Source organism: Pongo abelii, chromosome X (assembly GCF_028885655.2).
Source record: "Pongo abelii isolate AG06213 chromosome X, NHGRI_mPonAbe1-v2.0_pri, whole genome shotgun sequence".
NCBI lineage: Eukaryota > Metazoa > Chordata > Mammalia > Primates > Hominidae > Pongo > Pongo abelii.
This window is the reverse complement of record NC_072008.2, coordinates 54264510-54283861: the sequence shown is the minus strand read 5'-3', so window position 1 is coordinate 54283861 and position 19352 is coordinate 54264510. Positions and strand designations below refer to the sequence as shown.

The 19352-nt window shown below is 44.2% G+C and overlaps 1 protein-coding gene across 3 annotated transcripts in view; it reads left to right on the top strand.

The window, feature by feature from the left end:
* Positions 1-18980, top strand: part of FAM120C (family with sequence similarity 120 member C) — a 114079-nt gene extending 95099 nt beyond the window's left edge. The window contains exons 13-16 of one of the 3 annotated variants that reach the window (XM_054544613.2): positions 1572-1773; positions 6169-6307; positions 7344-7401; positions 14066-18980. In XM_054544613.2, coding sequence (XP_054400588.1) covers positions 1572-1773; positions 6169-6307; positions 7344-7401; positions 14066-14320 — 654 coding nt within the window. In that variant the 3' untranslated portion in view covers positions 14321-18980. Of the gene's footprint in view, positions 1-1571; positions 1774-2419; positions 2474-6168; positions 6308-7343; positions 7402-14065 lie in introns of those variants that run through there. The other 2 variants (XM_054544615.2, XM_054544614.2) reach the window with 2 other exon arrangements.
* Positions 18981-19352: the final 372 nt, after the last annotated feature.

Below are 19352 nucleotides of genomic sequence, written 5' to 3'. Positions count from 1 at the left end.
ATTCAGATATACTATATACCTTCCCTCCAACTCAGTATTTCATTTCTCATATTTACAAAAACTGTCTGTCTCTTTTGCAAGCAATTTTTTTTTTTGTAAAGGAACTGTGTTTGGAAACAGAAGAGGGTAGTAAAGTTGATGATAGAGTAGAAGCAGAGGATTTTTTTTTTTTTTTTTTTTTTTTGAGACGGAGTCTCGCTCTGTCGCCAGGCTGGAATGCAGTGGCGTGATCTCGGCTCACTGCAACCTCCGCCTCCCAGGTTCACGTGATTCTCCTGCCTCAGCCTCCCAAGTAGCTGGGACTACAGGCATGCACCACCAGGCCCAGCTAATTTTTGTATTTTGAGTAGAAACGGGATTTCACCATGTTGGCCAGGATGGTCTCAATCTCTTGACCTTGTGATCCACCTGCCTCGGCCTCCCAAAGGGATTTTTTTAAATGAAACATTGGGAAAGATGAGGGGAGGCAAGGGAAAGGAAACCTTACTTAACTCCTTTATCCATTTTGGTGGGGAAAGAGCTGAGGGACTAGAGCAGGGGTTGGCAGACTACCCAGCACACCTCCTGTTTTTTGTCACCATCCATAGTTTTTTGCGCTATCCATAGTGCTACAAACCACCTGTTTTTTGTAATACAGACCACTCTCTGTTTTTGTAAACAAAATGTTATTGGAACATAGCCACATTCATTCATCTACATACCATCTATGACTGCTTTCTTCTTTTTTTTTTTTTTTTGAGACAGATTCTCGCTCTGTCACCCAGGCTGGAGTGCAGTGGCGTGATGTCAGCTCACTGCAACCTCCGCCTCCCAGGTTCAAGTGATTCTGCTGTATCACCCTCCCAAGTAGCTGGGACTACAGGCGCATGCCACCATGCCCGGCTAATTTTTTGTATTTTTAGTAAAGATGGGGTTTCATCACATTGGTCAGGCTGGTTTCGAACTCCTGACCTCAGGTGATCCACCTGCCTTGGCCTCCCAAATTGCTGGGACTGCAGGCGTGAGCCACCACGCCTGGCCTATGACTGCTTTCATGTTACAGTAGCCAAGTGGAATAATTGTGACAGAGACAATATGGCCTACAAAGCCTAAAATATTTACTATCTGACCCTTTTCAGAAGAAGTTTGCAGACCTTTGTACTAGAGGTATCAGGATCTCCAATCTTGGATATGGAGGAGAAGGTTAACTTTTTATTTGTCAGATTTTTATTCTCTCTTTTATCTAATTCTGTTACATCTCCCTTAGAAAGTGACCCAGCCCAATGCCAGCCATGTAATAGACCATCAGTAATTCTTATTGTTAAATTTGTCTTCCTTGACCTAGTCAATGTACATCACAAGCCCTGAGTCAGAACTCATATGATGGTAGTGTGATGTCATGTAAAGAGTCGGGCCTTTGGTGCCAGACAGGCTTCCTGAGTGTGTAGCTTTGAGCCCTTTAACGACAGGCCTCAGTTCACTTAATGGGAATAGAATTGTGAGACTGTACCTAGAGTGCTCCATCCTGGGCCTAAAACATGGGACAAGTTTGAAAAATGGCAGCTGCTATTATTACTCTTCCTCATTTGAAGGCTGACCTGGCAACCAAAGTGGAAAAGATGAGACAGAGCATCCTTGAAGGAGTCAACATGAATCATCCACCGCCTTCTGCTCTACTTCCGTCACCTACTTTTGTGCCTCCCATGGTGCCCTCTCTCTACCCTGTTTCACTTTATTCCCGAGCTATGGGCTCCATGCCACTTCCCCCTCAAGGGAGGAGCCGGGGATTTGCAGGTCAGTACCTAAGAATGAGGTATTTACCATCCTCAATTTATGTCATAATAATCTATCCAGTCATTATTGTCAATAACAGGATCAACAGTTTCACATATATCTCATCTCATTGACTTTTTTTTTTTTTTTTTTTTTAGACGGAGTTTCACTCTTGTCGCCCAGGCTGGAGTGCAATGGTGTGATCTCGGCTCACTGCAACCTCCGCCTCCTGGGTTCAAGCGATTCTCCTGCCTCAGTCTTCTGAGTAGCTGAGATTACAGGCATGCGCCACCACACCTGGCTAATTTTGTATTTTCAGTAGAGACGGGGGTTTCACCATGTTGGTCAGGCTGGTCTCGAACTCCTGACCTCAGGTGATCCACCTGCCTCAGCTTCCCAAAGTGCTGGGATTACAGGCGTGAGCCACAGCGCCCGGCCTCATCTCATTTATATTCTGTGCTATGTAGTTTGAAGAGCAGCTTTTGTCCATTTTGACTTCTAAGACCATTCTTCATAGAGGTCGTTGGTCCCCAGGGATTTGACTCTCACCAACCAAACTCATGAAGTGACTGATGTGGAAACCAGAACCCACTTTATTACTTTAGAGAACCGTAAGTCATATGGACCGGCTCTTCATGGTTACTGTTTGTTCATTCCTTCCATATAGGCAATGCACACAGGAGCTTGCAGGAAGATCAGTGAGAGTAAACGGCCAGTGCTGGTAGGCAACAGTAGCTTGATGTATCCATTTCCACTCTGGGAATATACTTGACACATTTCCCTTCCTTCAGCTCCAGAAGCATGGAGAGAAATATGTCACCATCCATGCCACCAGAGGATTGCAGTTTAGTGAGGAAAACATACACACACACACACACACACACACACACACACATATGTACACACAAACATATATATAAATTACGGTGGCACTTGAGCTACAGTTTAACGATGAATACACAATCATGCCTAGGTTGCTCAGATACTGATCCTGATAATTCAGACAACCTGTCCCGTGGTGAAACAAGATTTTTTTTTTTTTTTGAGGCAGGGTCTCCCTCTGTCCACAGCCTGGCTAATTTTTGTATTTTTAGTAGAGACGGGGTTTTACCATATTCGTCAGGCTGGTCTGAAACTCCCATCCTCAGATGATCTGCCCGCCTTGGCCTCCCAAAGTGCTGGGATTACAGGCGTGAGCCACGGCACCTGGCAGTGAAACAGGATATTTTAGTGGAGACATTTTAACATGAAATAGCAAGATTCTGTGATTGGGTCAGAGTGTCATTGCTGTGGTTGAAGGTGTTTGTTATCTATTGCTCCTCCCTTTAAAAGTAATAAAGCTGGAAGTTGAAGTTAGTTTTTTAGGGTGACAAAATTCAGTATGGGTGGTTAGCTCAAGGCTGGGCTTAGATGAACAGTGTGAAAGTCTGCTCTGGTAACTCCCTGTTCAGTCAGATCATGATCAAGTCTTAAAAACCAGGGAGCCAACCAGTCCATCCCTTTCACATGACTTTACAGATCCTTTCTCCGTTCTTTATGTGTTGATTTTATTTTGTAAGTCTCAAAAGACAGCCTTAATTTAAGCCAGGTTCTCGGAAAGTCACCACTGCCCTACCTACCAGTGATGCTTAGTCTCCAGTTACTGGTGGTTCACAAGGAGCCTCTTGCCTCCTGAAAGCCCACAGTAGGATCCTCAAATGCAAGTCTTTCTTGTCCCTCTTAAAAGTAACTAGCACTCTAGGCAGGGAGCAGTGGCTCATACCTGTAATCCAGCACGTTGGGAGGCCAAGGTGGGCAGATCACTTGAGGTCAGGAGTTCCAGACAAGCCTGGCCAACGTGGTGAAACTCTGTCTCTACAAAAAATATAAAAATTAGCCGGGCATGGTGGCAGGCAACTGTCTGTAATCCCAGCTACTCAGGAGACTGAGACACAATAATTGCTTGAACCCGGGAGGTGGATTGCAGTGAGCCAAGATCGCACCACTGCACTCCAGCCTAGGAGACATGGCGAGGCTCTGTCTCAAACAAACAACCTTGGACTCTCAAGTTTTATAAAGTTTTATATAAATGAAGGTGTGTGTGTGTGTGTGTGTGTGTGTGTGTGTGTGTGTGTGTGTGTGTGTGTGTGTGTGTGTGTGTGTGTGTGTGTGTGTGTGTGTGTGTGTGTGTGTGTGTGTGTACGTGTGTGTGTGTGTGTACGTGTGTGTACGTGTACAGGGTCTCACTCTGTCGCCCAGGCTGGAGTGCAGTGGTGCGATCACGGCTTACTGCAGCCTCGACTTCCTGGGCTCAAGTGATTTGCTCACCTCAGCCCCCTGAATAGCTGGAACTACAAGCACGCACCAACATGCCTGACTAATATTTTGTGTGTGTGTGTGTGTGTGTGTGTGGAGATGGGGATCTCGCTATGTTGCCCTGGCTGGTCTTCAACTGGGCTTAAGCGATCCTGCCTGCCTCGGCTTCCCAAAGTGCTGGGATTACAGTTGTGAGCCACCATGCCTGGCCTAAATGAAGTACTCTTTATTAACAACCTGCTAAATGAGTTAAGGGTTCATTTGGTTTCTTGTCATAAACTAAAATTAAAGGCCTAGTAGAATTCCATATTCTATGAAGGCTTATTTTTGTGCTAAATTACAAAACCCACTGTGCTTGTGACTTGGTTCTGGTTTTCAATTGTTGCTGTTCTTGCTTTTTTTTTTTTTTTTTTCTTTTGAGATGGAATCTTGCTCTGTCACCCAGGCTGGAATGCAGTGGTGCGATCTCCGCTCACTGCAACCTCCACCTCCCAGGTTCAATCAATTCTTCTGACTCGGCCTCCTGAGTAGATGGGACTACAAGCATGTGCCACCATGCCTGGCTAATTTTTTTGTATTTTTAGTAGAGACAGGATTTCACCATTTGGTCAGGCTGGTCTCGAACTCCTGACCTCAAATGATCCACCCACCTTAGCCTCCCAAAGTGCTGGGATAACAAGCGTGAGCCACCATGCCCGGCCTATTCTTGCTTTTTAATTATAAATTACTGTTAGTTTAGTTTCATTATTTTCAGTTTAGTTTGGTTGTTTGGCTAATTCTACAATCTGTAATGATGTATATTTGTATCAAAAGTAGTTTAGGACCCGGCACGGTGGCTCACGCCTGTAATCCCAGCACTTTGAGAGCCCGAGGCGGGTGGATCACTTGAGGTCAGGAGTTCGAGACCAGCCTGGCCAATATGGTGAAACCCTGTCTGTACTAAAAATACAAACATTAGCTGGGTGTGGTGGCATGCGCCTGTAGTCCCAGCTACTCAGGAGGCTGAGGCAGGAGAATCACTTGAACCTGGGAAGTGGAGGTTGCAGTGAGCCGAGATTGCACCGTTGCGCTCCAGCCTGGGTGTCACAGTGAGACTCTGTCTCAAAAAAAACAAAAGATGTAATTTTTTGGCTTGTAATTTTCCAATAACTAGATGTTAAGTTATTAACATCTAGTTCAAGTAATTTTCCAATAACTAGATGTTAAGACATTCATTCTCTCAACAAATACTGAATGCCTACTATATGCTAGGCTCTGTGATTAAAAAATGAATCACCTGCACCATACTTGCTAAAGTAGATGTATACAGATCTCTGGCCCTCCTCATTAAATGTGCTTCCATCATGACACCTTTCTGTTATCACAGAATCTTCTTCTTTTTTTTTTTTTTTTTTCGAGACAGAGTCTTGCTCCGTCCCCCAGGCTGGAGTGCAGTGGTGTGAACTTGGCTGACTGCAACCTCCACCTCCTGGGTTCAAGCGATTCTCCTGCCACAGCTTACTAGGTAGCTGGGACTATAGGCACGGACCACCACGCCCGGCTAATTTTTGTATTTTTAGTAGAGATGAGGTTTCCTCATGTTGGCCAGGCTGGTCTCAAACTCCTGACCTCAGGTGATCCACCCGCCTCGGCCTCCCAAAGTGCTGGGATTACAGGCATGAGCCACCGTGCCCTGCCACAGAGTCTTTTTATCAGAGAGAAATGGAAAGAAGAGTAGCTAGTGGGTTGTAGGATCTTTTGGCCACCTCTTATCCTGCATTGTACTTACAATTCTTTTTTCTTCTTTTTTTTTTTTTTTTTTTTTTTTGGAGACAGAATCTCACTCTGTCACCCAGGCTGGAGTGCAGTGGCGCAGTCTCAGCTCACTGCAACCTCCACCTCCTGGGTTCAAGTGATACTCGTGCCTCCGCCTCCCGAGTGGCTGGGATTGCAGGCGCACACCACGATGCCTGGCTCATTGTTTGTATTTTTAGTAGAGACAAGGTTTCACCATGTTGGCTAGGCTGGCTCTGGAACTCCTGACTTCAAGTAATCCGCCCGACTCAGCCTCCCAAAGTTTTGGGATTACAGGCGTGAGCCACCACACCTGGCCCATTACCACCATTCTTTCTATCTTGCCAGGTCTCCATCCAATCCCACCCCAAGGAGGAAAACTGGAGATTGCTGGGATGGTTGTGGGCCAATGGGCTGGCAGCAGATCCTCCAGGGGCCGAGGATCCTTCGGCATGCAAGTGGTTTCTGTCGGTGGGCCAGGAAAGGGGTATGTATCCAAATAGGTTGATATGAGCTAGTCCCCTGGGGAAAATGCCTAGGCTTCCTTGGGAAAATGCCTAGGTATTAAATCCTTCTATTAAGGCAAGAAGTACTAACTAACTTTACTTTTTTTTTTCTTTTGTTCTTTCTTTCTCTTTTTGCGATGGGGTCTCACTTTGTTGCCCAGGTTGGAGTGCAGTGGCATGATCTCGGCTTCCTGCAACCTCCTCTGCCTCCCAGGTTCAAGTGATCCTCCTGCCTCAGCCTCCCAAGTAGCTGGGACCACAGATGTACATCACCATGACTGGCTAATTTTTCATATTTTTGGTAGAACTGGGGTTTTGCCATGTTGCCCAGGCTGGTCTCAAACTCCTGGGCTCAAACAATCCTACCGTCTTGGCTTTCCAAAGTGCTGGGATTACAGGTATGAGCCACCATGCCTGACCAACTTTCCTTTTTTTTTTTTTTTTCTTGAGATGGAGTTTCGCTCTTGTTTCCCAGGTCAAAGTGCAATGGTGTGGTCTTGGCGCACTGCAACCTCCACCTCCGGGATTCAAGCGATTCTCCTGCCTCAGCCTCCCAAGTAGCTGGGATTACAGGTGCCCACCACCATGCCAGGCTAATTTTTGTATTTTAGTAGAGATGGGGTTTCACCATGTTGGCCAGGCTGGTCTCAAACTCCTGACCTCAGGTGATACGCCCACCTCGGTCTCCCAAAGTGCTGGGATTACAGGTGTTAGCCAGCACGCCCGGCCCAACTTTCCATTTTTTAAAGTCAGTTTTCAGTTTAGTTCAGCAAATAAATAATAAATTGCCCTGCCTTAATGAAAGAGTTTTTGCCTTAGAGGAGGACATGGGATACAGAACAATTCAGTTCAGTAGAATATAGGAATGACCGAGATAGATGTTCAGTAGTAACACTGAGCAGGGGCATCTGACTGAAGAGGGTCAAACTTCCAAGAAGAGACGAATAGTTAACCAAGTGAAAAGGGGTGTGTGGGCTTTATGTTTCTCATGATCACTTTTTTTCTCACTTGCTAAAGGCATGGAAAAGAACAGACTGGTAGAGGATCCAAGGGACACAAAAAAGGAAATAAGCAAGTAAGTATGTTTTTTGAGATTATTTAGCTTCTGTTTGATGCCTTTTGCCTTTTCAGCTAAACTACAAGAGATCACATCAGGCATGGAAACCTGAGCTGCTTAGGGGAGCTTCTCAACTCCTCCAGACATTTGATTTCATTCTAGCGGTATAGTGAGGGTTAGCCTGCCTCAAGCTTTTCCCACAGGGCTGCAGAGTCTTACCCTTTTCCGAGTGAGGCCACAAGATAGAAACCAGGTACTGTGTCCTAAAGACCTACCCCTAGTATACTATATGCAGCATGCAGCCAGAAAGGGGCCAGAGTGATGCTAACAGTAGGACTGCCCATAGCCTGCCTGAGCTTCTGAGGGGCCACCAGATATGCTTAAAAAATTGGACTTTTTTACCTTTGCTGAATATATGTGGCGGGAGCATTACCATTCTGCTTTTTTTTTTTTTTTTTTTTTTTTTTTTGAGACAGAGTTTCGCTCCTGTTGCCCAGGCCGGAGTGCAATTGCACGATCTCAGCTCACCACAACCTCCGCCTCCCAGGTTCAAGCAATTCTCCTGCCTCAGCCTCCTGAGTAGCTGGGATTATAGGCATGCACCACCACGCCCGGCTAATTTTGTATTTTTAGTAGAGATGGGGTTTCTCCATGTTAGTCAGGCTGCTCTCGAACTCCTGACCTCAGGCAATCCACTCGCCTTGGCTTTCCGGAGTGCTAGGATTACGGGCGTGAGCCACCGCACCCGGCCTGCTTATTCTTAATGACTCAGAAATGTCTTGAACTTTCTCTCTCTCTCCTTTCTCTCTCTCTCTCAACAGGGTCTCTGTCACTCAGGCAGGCTGGAGTGCAGTGGCACAATCACAGCTCACTGCAGCCTCTACCTCCTTGCCTCACGCAATCCTCGCAGCTCCGTCTCTCAAGTAGCTGGGACTACAGGTGTGCGCCACCACACCCTGCTAAGTTTTTCTTTTTCTTTTTCTTTTTTTTTTTGAGATGAGTCTCACTCTGCTGTCCAGGCTGGTGTGCAGTGGCGCGATCTCGGCTCACTGCGAGCTCCGCCTCCCAGGTTCACGCCATTCTCCTGCCTCAACCTCCCAAGTAGCTGGGACTACAGGCACCTGCCACCACGCCCGGCTAATTTTTTGTGTGTTTTTAGTAGAGACGGGGTTTCACCGTGTTAGCCAGGATGGTCTCAATCTCCTGACCTCGTGATCCACTCACCTTGGCCTCCCAAAGTTTTTCTTTTTTTTTTTTTTTTATAGAGACAGGGTCTTACTTTGTTGCCCCAGGCTGGTCTCAAAGTCCTGGGCTCAAGTGATCCTCCAGCCTCTTAAAGTGCTGGGATTATAGGTGTGAGCCACTGCGCCCGGCCTTTAAACTTTCTTCTAATCCATGCCTTGGATTATATCACAGTTCCCACTGGTCCTCATTAGGTATGCCCCACCCCACCCAAATACAAACTAGGAGGACCTATTCTTGTAGTGATCCAAAATATTGTAGTAGACTCAAACTGCTGGGCTTCTTATAGTATAGCAGCTACCATTTCTTGAGTACCTACTTTCTACCAAGCCCCCTCTAGACATTCTACATGTAGTCTTTAATCCTGGGCAATTTTGTCATCAGTTCTCAATCCTAAATCTATTCTGTATACAGCCAGCCCTCACTGCATCCATGTTAATCCCCATCATCTAATGTTTCCTCAAAGAAGATAAGTTTGCTTTAATGTTATTTTTAGGCAAAAATGGAACTAGATAGTAAGTCTCCCACACAAAGCATTTCATAATGCACTCCAAAGCTAGAGAACAGTGACTTTGGTGATTTTTCCAAAGCTTCTCAGCTTTTTCTTGAAGCTGCTCAGTAAGGTAAAACGGATGCACCTAGAAGGAAAGCTGATCACCACATAGGCTCTCGTAAGGTAGTATAGCCTTGGTGAATTCACCGCGATTCAGGGTCTGGTCATCAGGCATACAGTCTGAAAAGCCTGATACTTTTGGTATAATAAGAGTAGATCTTATTGGATCTCTTAGTGAATAGATCTCTTAGTGGTTGACTCACACTAACCAAGATCATAGAAATAGCTGTGTGGATATGGCTAAAGGGTAGGGGAAGAAGGGGGTGAGAGATAAAGAACTGATCTATGATAAGAAATAGTTATTACAATGTATTACACATTTACTCTTCTAATCACTCTTACAAACACGTGAGCTCATTGAAACCACATAAATACCCTGTGAAATATTTATTATTCTCCATTTTATTATTATTATTTTTTTGAGACAGGGTCTTGCTCTGTCACCCAAGCTAGAGTGCAGTGCACTGCAGCCTCAACCTCCCAGGCTCAAGCAAATTTCCCACCTCAGCCTCCTGAGTAGCTGGGACTACAGGTGTGAGCCACCTGTAATTTAAATTAGCCACCCAGCTAATTTTTAAATATTTTTTGTAGAGACGGGGTTTTGCCATGTTGCCCAGGCTCGTATCAAACTCTTGGCCTCAAGCTGGGCCTCCCAAAGTGCCGGGATTATAGGAATGAGCCACCACACCTGGCCTGTTCCCCGTTTTAAACAGGAGGAAATTGAGACTCAGAAGAACGAAGTATCTTGCCCCAAATTATCTATGAAGTCAGTATCAGAATTGACATTACAGCCTGAGCTAACTGATTGCAAAGCCCCATGCTATGCTAATTCCAATATAGTATAACAACTCTAGTTGTTAGAGACAAACATCAGACTCAAGTGTGGCTGACTCTAGCGTACATGCCTTTAACCATTACTACTAGAGCTTGCTTTCTCTAAGGGCGAGCTACAAGAGAGGCCATGGTATCAGAAGTTTGCTTGGGGAGCATGGAATCAGAACAGTGATATTAGCTAGCTTTTTTTTAATGAGTCACCTAGGCTGGAGTGCAGTGTTGCAATCATAGTTTACTGTAGCCTCAAACCCCTGGGCTCAAGTGATCCTCCTACCTCAGCCTTCTGAGTAGCTGGGACTAGAGGTGCATGCCACCATGCCCAGCTAATTTTTATATTTTTTGTAGAGACAGGGTTTCGCCATGTTGGCCAGACTGGTCTCAAACTTCTGAGCTCAGGTGATCCGCCTGCCTCGGCCTCCCAAAGTGCTGGGATTACAGGGATGAGCCACTGTGCCCAGCCTTAGTGAGCATTTATTGAGTTCTTACACTGTGCCAAACACACATGTTCTAAGTGCTTTATATATAGTGTCTCATTGAATCCTTACAGGAACCTACGAAGTAGATACTCTTACTCTATCTATTTTACAGATGAGGAAAGTGAGAGAATAAACAAGGGATGCTAGGTGATCTTAAGTTTCTCTTAGCTAAGATGGCTGCGGACACTATTATTTGCTCTAGAGGTCACCTAGCCAAGGAAATCCTCATTTCAACTTGGTTTATAGCAAGCCATCTTCTCTGGACAGAGCTGCTGCTGACTTCTTTTTTGACTCTTCTTTTTCTGTTTCAGTCGGGACAGAAAAAGAAGAGTATGAGATAATTAATAAAATGTTCCAGCTTATTAAATCTGGTTACACTGTAATCCTGTCTTCCTGAGATTATTCCTAGGCCACAAGAGTTTTATATGTTCTTAAATTTTTTTTTTGTATTTTTATTTTTTTAAAAACAGTCTTGCTCCGTCACTCAGGCTGGAGTGCAGTGGCGCGATGTCAGCTCACTGCAACCTCCGCCTCCTGGGTTCAAGCAATTGTCCTGCCTCAGCCTCGTGAGTAGCTGGGATTACAGTAGTACACCACCACACCCGGCGAATTTTTATATTTTTAGTAGTGACAGGGTTTCACCATATTGGCCTGGCTGGTCCTGAACTCCAGACCTCAGTTGATCTGCCTGCCTCGGCCTCCCAAAGTGCCTAGGCTGCAGTGCAGTGGCACGATCTTGGCTCACCGCAACCTCTGCCTCCCGGGTTCAAGCAATTCTCCTGCTTCAACCTCCCAAGTAGCTGGGATTACAGGTGCCCACCACCACACCCGGCTAATTTTTGTATTTTTAGTAGATACAGGGTTTCACCATGTTGGCCAGGCTGGTCTCGAACTCCTGACCTCATGATCCGCCTGCCTCGGCCTTCCAAAGTGCTGGGATTACAGGCGTGAGCTACCACACCTGGCCAGCCCTGTTCTTAAATTCTTTTTTTTTTTTTTTTTTTTGTCTCTGTTTTGAGACAGAGTGTCGTTCTGTCGCCAGGCTGGAGTGCAGTGGCGTGATCTCGGCTCGCTGCAACCTCTGCCTCCTGGGTTCAAGCAATTCTCCTGCCTCAGCCTCCTGAGTAGCTGGGATTACAGGCGCCCGCTACCACGCCCGGCTACTTTTTTTGTATTTTTAGTAGAGACAGGGTTTCACCATGTTGGTCAGGCTGGTGCTCAACCCCTGACCTTGTGCTCTGCCCGCCTCGGCCTCTCAAAGTGCTAGGATTACAGGCGTGAGCCACAGCACCTGGCCACCTGTTCTTAAATTTTTAACTCACTTACTTGTAATGTTTTGATGTATTTGTTGATTCCTTCAGGTGGCTAATTCCATCCATTTGTATGGCTGTTACTAGTTTCATGTTATTTCCAGGTTGTTGGACAATACTTCACAGTAAGCCCCATATTGTACAGACTTTGAAACCAAATGATCTAGCTTTGAATCTGGCTCTGCTACTTACTAGTTCTGTGACCTTGGGCAAGTTACTTAGCCTCTCTGCCCTAGTTTTCTCATCTATAAAATTGGAGAAATTGGTATCTATGTTGTAGAGTTGTTATATGAGGACTAATAGTAAAGTCTTTGTACTTTTTTGAGCCTGTTTATTTTTTCTTTTTTGAGACAGGATCTCACTCTGTCGCCCAGGCTGGAATGCAATGGTGCAATCATGACTCAATGTAGCCTGGACCTCCCAAGCTCTAGTGATCCTCCCACCTCAACCTCCCGGGTAGCTTGGACTACAGATGCATGCCACCATGCCCAGCTAATTTTTGTAATTTTTGTAGACATGGGGTTTCACCATGTTGCCCAGGCTGGTCTCAAACTCCTGAGTTCAAACAATCTGCCCGCCTTGGCCTCCTAGGAGCTTCAGTTTTCTTATCTGTAAAAGGAACAACAGAGTATGTGGCATGTCCAACCATTTAGTAGTCAGAAGCTGTTATTATTCCCAGCATCATTCATTAAGAACCAGCACTGCACTACAAGGTAATGTAGTTCATATCATTAGCAATAGCTATCATATTCCTGGGATTTACAAAAACCAGGTGATTGTTTTTAGTTATAAAAGATTCTGTGGCTCATGCCTATAATCCCAGCACTTTGGGAGGCTGAGGCAGGCGGATCACCTGAGGTCGGGAGTTCGAGACCAGCCTGACCAACATGGAGAAATCCCGTCTCTACTAAAAAACAAAATTAGCCGGGCATGGTGGTGCATGCCTGTAATCCCAGCTACTCAGGAGGCTGAGGCAGGAGAATTGCTTGAATCCAGGAGGCGGAGGTTGCAGTGAGCCGAGATCATGCCATTGCACTCCAGCCTGGGCAACAAGAGCGAAACTCTGCCTCAAAAAGATAAAAGAAAGATTCTGTGGAATATTGCGCATAGATCTTCTGTGTTTTTTTTGCATTTGCCTGTTCAATTGTCAGCATTGGGCAGTGTTGCATGGCAGTTAAGAGAACAGACTTTAAAGGGGTAGAATCCTGGCCCTACGACTTTGTATCTGTGTCTGCTTGAGCAAGTTGCTTTAATATTTCTGAGCCTCACTTTCCTCATCAGCAAATGGGGCATGATCATATCTACCAGTTAGGATCCCCATAGTATTAGAAAAACATATTTTAAAGCTTTGTAAATAGTAGCAGTGTCAGCCAGGCGCGGTGGCTCACACCTATAATCCCAGCACTTTGGGAGGCTGAGGCGGGCAGATCACTTGAGCTCAGGAGTTCAAGACCAGTGTGGCCAACATGGTGAAACCCTGTCTCTACAAAAAATACAAAAATCAGCTGGATGTGGTGGTGCACGCCTGTAGTCCCAGCTAGTTATGGGGCTGAGGTGGGAAGATGGCTTGAGCCCAGGAGGTCATGGCTGCAGTGAGCCAGGATTGCAGCACTCCACTCCACCCTGGGTGACAGAGCAAGACCCTGTATAAAAAAAGAAAAAGTAGCTGTGTCATTATTGTGTTGTCATTGCCATTGGATTTCAGTTGGGTCTATATGTTTTCACCCTAACTTCTCAAGATAATACCAGAATGTACTAGGTATCCGGCTGGGCGTGGTGGCTCACACCTGTAATCCCAGCACTTTGGGAGGCTGAGGCGGGCAGATCAGTTGAGGCCAGGAGTTTGACACCAGGCTGGCCAACATGATGAAACCCCATCTCTACTAAAAATACAGAAATTAGCCAGCATGGTGGTGGGCGCCTGTAATCCCAGCTACTCTCAGGACGCTCAGGTGGGAGGATTGCTTGAACCTTGGAGACAGAGTTTACAGTGAGCCGAGATTGCAGACTACACCCCAGCCTGAGCGACAGAGCGAGACTCCGTCTCAGAAAAAAAAAAAAGATTGTACTAGTTATCAACCAACTTGAGGTCTTCTGGTGTTTTTGAAGAACTGAAGCCACTTCCTCAGGCTAGCTTATGAATATGCTTAGGAAGGGTCAGCCAGTCTGGGATTCCCATTTCCACTGAGTATCTCTGTTTTTAACAGGGCTCTTCAGATGGAGTTTCTAAATCCCTGGAGCTTCATCAAGGTCGGTCTCGCTCCCAGGTAAATGGAAACAGTGGCGCATTGATCAAGGAAGAGAAGAGTGATCACCGTCTTCCAGCTCCATCACAATGTGCCTTATCCAGAGACAGCAATGAGTGTAATAATGGTAACCGCTACCTCCCTATGAATAATAGGGAGAAGAACCACTTACAAGAGCAAAAGCTAGAAACTGTGGCACAACGGAAAGAGGACTGACAAGCTGAAGATGGCTTCACCAAACCAGGAAGAGGGAAAAACTTTTACTTTTCTGATTTTAGGCCCAAGCTAGAGGAGGATATAAATGCTTACCCTAGATTTCTCCAGAATTTTGGTGGGATGTCCTATTGTGTCCATCTTTTCCCCTTCCCTGCCTGTTTCTGGGACTTCAGATTCAGTGGTCTGTTTCTGGAGAAGTTCTGGTCAAAGATGAATGGCAGTAAGACTAGCTCCTAGTCTCAAATTGAATATATAGCACCAATAGTTTATTTATCTCCTCTGGGAGCCTAGTAAGGCAGTAGCTGTCAGAAATTGGGTATCATCACATAAGGTCCTATAGAAAAGCTCTAGCTTTGGTTTTACTGAGCATTTATAATGATACTCATTATCATAGACTTATAAACCTATGAGGTTGTGGGGACAGCTGTGGCTTCCTGAGGTTTTTTTCTTTTTTTTTTTTCCCTCTATGAAGTGGTATCTACCTCTTCTTCACTCCTTCCAACTTACCTACCCCTGGATTTTGTACCACCACCTCTAGCTTTGGCCTGACAATCAGATAGGTAGATGTTTTCAGAAAAGTAAGGTAGTATTGGTTATTTTAATTTTTATTTTTTATTTTATACACTTCAAAAAAACTATCAATGGCCTTTGTACTGGGGGATTCAAGTGAATCAGAAAAGTACTGGGCAGATTTTTCCTGCCTCTCAACCAGTGCATTGTTTGTAAAATAGAAGATGTGGCACAGTTCATTCACTCCCTATTGCCCACACCATGAAAGGGTGGGGATCAGTGTAATGAACTTGAGTACGAAAGGGACTCAAAAGACTCTGTGTGTGTGTGTGTGTGTGTGTGTGAGTGTGCTTGTGTGTGTGTGTGGGTGGATGTTGTGTGGGTGGGTGTATATATGAATGTGTGTATATGCATACACATACCCTTTATATAAAGAGACAGATCTATTTATCTATACATATTTTATATATATGTAAGTGTGTGTGGATGTGTGTATATATGTGTGTGTATATATATATACACACATACATACATACATACATACATACATACATGGTGATGTCCCAGAGGATTTACTCAATTTCCCAGAAATGCTTCCACTGCTATGGAGTGGAAGGTTTCAAAAGACCACACTTTAAATCTGAAATTCTTATTAAGTCACAGCCCATCACAATTATGAGAAGTTGGATGGGCTTCTCTAAATCAGACAAAAAGTACTTTCCAGAAATTGCCTGTTCAGAACAATAAACTCTTGGGTTGTTACAAGCTTAATTTTGAACAGAGCCCTCACATCCCATATGGTGAAAACAGGAGGTTGGAATGGGATTGGGAAGAGTTGGGCATTTCCTTATGAAGGTTTGGAGAGAAAAGGAGGGGGATGGGAGGTGACTACCATTTGAAAGGGCTTTCAGCCAATTTGGAGGAAATCTCTTCTGGAACTCCAGGGTCAAATTGGTTTCAGGCTAGAATTGATTGACATGAATCCCTGAAGGAGAGAGGACTAGCTTTGGAAAGATAGGGTAGGGAAGTGTGAGGAAACTGACTATTTGATTTTACACGCCTAGATTGTTTCATTTGTTCATTGACATTCTGACTACTGGATCTTTTCATTTGCTTTGCAAGGAAGACCTTAGAGGACTCTGGCCTGGGCCTTGAGAAGAATTCTATTAAAAGATTCTCAGCCTCCTGTGTGGCCAGGATCTGCCCAGGATAAAGAGGCTATTCCTCCTTGCTGGAGATAATCTTGAGACAACCTTGCATTTCCAGTTTCCCTCCTTGGGCAGCCTAAGTATGAGGGTGGGAAACATGGCTTGCAATAAATTAGCATTGTGTCTTCATTCAGGAATTGAGGCTTCCAGCCTCATATACCTCCTTTTGGGCTTTGTGATATTCTTGCCCAAGAAGTACCATTTCTACAGAAATACAACTGACTAATCTTCTAGCAGGGTTCTTTTTGAAAAACCCCATGCACCTTAACCCACAGCAGGTCCTTGGTGATTTTTGCCCAACCAGAAGACTATTTGCTTACTGCCCACTTACAATGACCAGATCACAGGAAATTGAAAACAGTGTCAGACTATTTAGTCCTAATCTGTCCCAGATTAAGAGAATCCATGATTTTCATTGGGAGGGAGCCCTGGAATGCCTTGACCCCTGCCCAGATACTTCTTACATAAACCAAAGAAAGATGACAAGAGTGTACATCTAACCAGACAGAAGTAGAAACAAAGTATACAAAAACCTCCTCTTTGGAATCAGCTCCCCTAATGTGGTCCCCCTTCTCTTGGACCTGCCCAACCTGTCACAACATCTTGAAGGTAGGACTTCTATATCCAGCAAAGGAAGGGATAGTAGTAAATTTACATGGCTTGGAATTTTCTTTCTGGAGCCACAGAGGGATGAATCCTTTGGAGCTCTAAAAGCAGCCAGTATCACTGAGCTGTGAGATACCTATATCTCCATTTTCTAATAGGAAGCACTTGAACTTAAAATTGCTAAGATATTTTTTGCAGTTGCTATTTCTGTGCATCTTGAATCTATCTGACACAATCAAATGACAGTATTGTTAACTCTCACACCATTAAGAAAATTTCTTATTTTGTAGGCATTCACTGTGAGAGGTAAAATTGCTGCTTTGGCAGGGATGATTCCAGTTTGCCAAAAGGCTTTTCTTCCTTCCACAACCTCTTTTTCCCCCAGCCCAGGGTGAAACAAGTGGGTCATCTCCAACCTTGATTTTTATTTGGATTCAGCATTTTGGGTTTGGAAGGTTACAAGAAAGAACCATAAATGGCCATATTCCTAGATTTTTATTTATCTGACAAAATACACAACTTAAAAGCCAGGAAAACTAAGGTTCATTACTGGGAGATGAACTTTTTCTAATTGGAGGACAAATTGTGGAAGGTGGGGTCTGATTTTTGCTTCACCACTTGAAGAGACTGTCATCCTTCACCTGAGGTTCCATTTCTAGCTTTTATGTGACCTCTCTTGAACAAAGTCATTTGGGAACCCCCAGAAATGACCCCTTTACATTGTAGGACCATAAGCAAAACACTCTGGTTGTGTATAGTCACTGATCCGCAAGGACTTGCAGTTTTTTATTTCTGCTGGTGTGTCTTGGGATCAGCTTATAACTCCTACTCTTACTTAGTCAGTGACCAGTCCAGTCTGGTCTGGACCAGGCCTGACAAACTTCTGCTCACTTGCATCATTTTCATTCTGAGCCAGTAGGACTTTGGGTAGACTTTAAAGCCCAAGAATTGGTACTCGCTTTGGCTAGTGACATTTGATTTTTGTCTCCATCTTGATTTCTGACATCGTTGGCCAAGTCACATTAACTTTTTTTGATCACCGAGAAAAACCGTCGAACAAGGCATTATGGAGGGTGGTTAAGGTAGAGGGTGGGGGGCAGGAATGCTTATGTAGGGTAGGAAGAATGTGGGGGTAGCTGTTTGGTTATGGTGATCCAGTCCTTTGGAACCTTACAAGGCTCCTGTGGGCATGTCAATGTTACCATTACAGCCTCTACGACCCACCCACCTTTGAAAAGTCAGTACAAGTAGACCACAGTTGAAAGTAGTTAGTATAATTCTACTAAGGTTTAATCATTATACTTGTTCACTTCCTGGTGCATATTTCCTAAATATGCTTGGGGTTTGGGGTGGGGGGTTGAGTTTTCACTGTTCCATTGCGTGTCATCTTATATTTTTCTCCATCCTGTGACTTTGGCATCTTATTCGACTTTCTATTTTCTTTTCCCTTGGCTTATTGCAGTAGTCTGCTGGTGCAGGTAGAGAGCTCAGTGCACCTATTCCCCTGTTACTGCTAATTATCTTGAATATTGTCAGAGGTTATTTTGATGTTCTAAGAATATAAAGTCATTTTTTACAAAATCATCTTTTCCAGGTTAAAAGCAAAATAAAAAAATCCCCTGTGCTAGGGTGCCCATTTCAGCTTTTGACATTGCCCCTGTACTTTTATAGATGCTCTTTTTGTCCGTGTTGGTAGTAACTAATGACTAGTGAATTTTCATGTAAATGAAGCAAAATAAATATTTCAGATTTTATTAATCTCTCATAACCCAGCCAAATCTGATGACTTCATTTTAATTGCTTCCCAGAAGGCACTTCCCCTCCTACCTTCTATTCTATTCTATTCTATTCTATTCTATTCTATTCTATTCTATTCTAATCTGTTCTATTCTGTTTTTAGAATAACACACTAGGTAAAGAAACTTTAACTGCAAGGAGTCGGTGACTTTTAGTGCTCCCTGATAAATGATGTTATTGACAAAAGTAAAAAATTATTTCATTTTTTTTCCTGTATTACTATCTCCTCTCCTGTGCTTTTGACAGTGTGTTTAGTGGATGGATAATATGTATTTCTCTTTCCCACTCCCAGATTCCAAATTCCCTGCCTTTTTGGCCCACCTCACCACAAAAGCTCCATAGTTTATTAATGTAAGTTTGAATGGATGTTTCTTTGGGGAAACTTCAGGAGTTAATGGAAGAGTTTCAGAAAGGAATGAGAATGCCGCAGGAGTTGTTCTGTGATGGAAATTGGTCTGTTGTTCTGTTAATGCTGATGGAAAGAAACTTACAACGCTTAATAAAAATCTATTCTTTTAGTAAAAAAAATTGTGAAATAATTTTGGGTGTGTGAAGTTTGATTTCTTTTCCCATCTCTGGATCCCTTTCTGCAAATGGGGGATATACTTGTCTCAATTCAGAAGTGTTGTACAGAGATTTAGGAGTCTATTTGTATAATATCAGGTCAAGAGACCAAGTACAAGAATCATCAAAAGGTAGAGCATATTTAGCCTCCTGGTTAACTTCTTTATTTGAATGTCCTAAAGGCACCTTTGTCTTGACATTTCCCAAACTGAACCCATCCTTTCTGTGCAAGCCTGTGCCTCTCCATCAGTGACACTACTTTCTACTCAACTGCCTAAACCACAAATTGACCTGGGAGTGAACTGTCTTAGACTTGTCCCTCACTTCTCAAATCCAATTGATGAAAA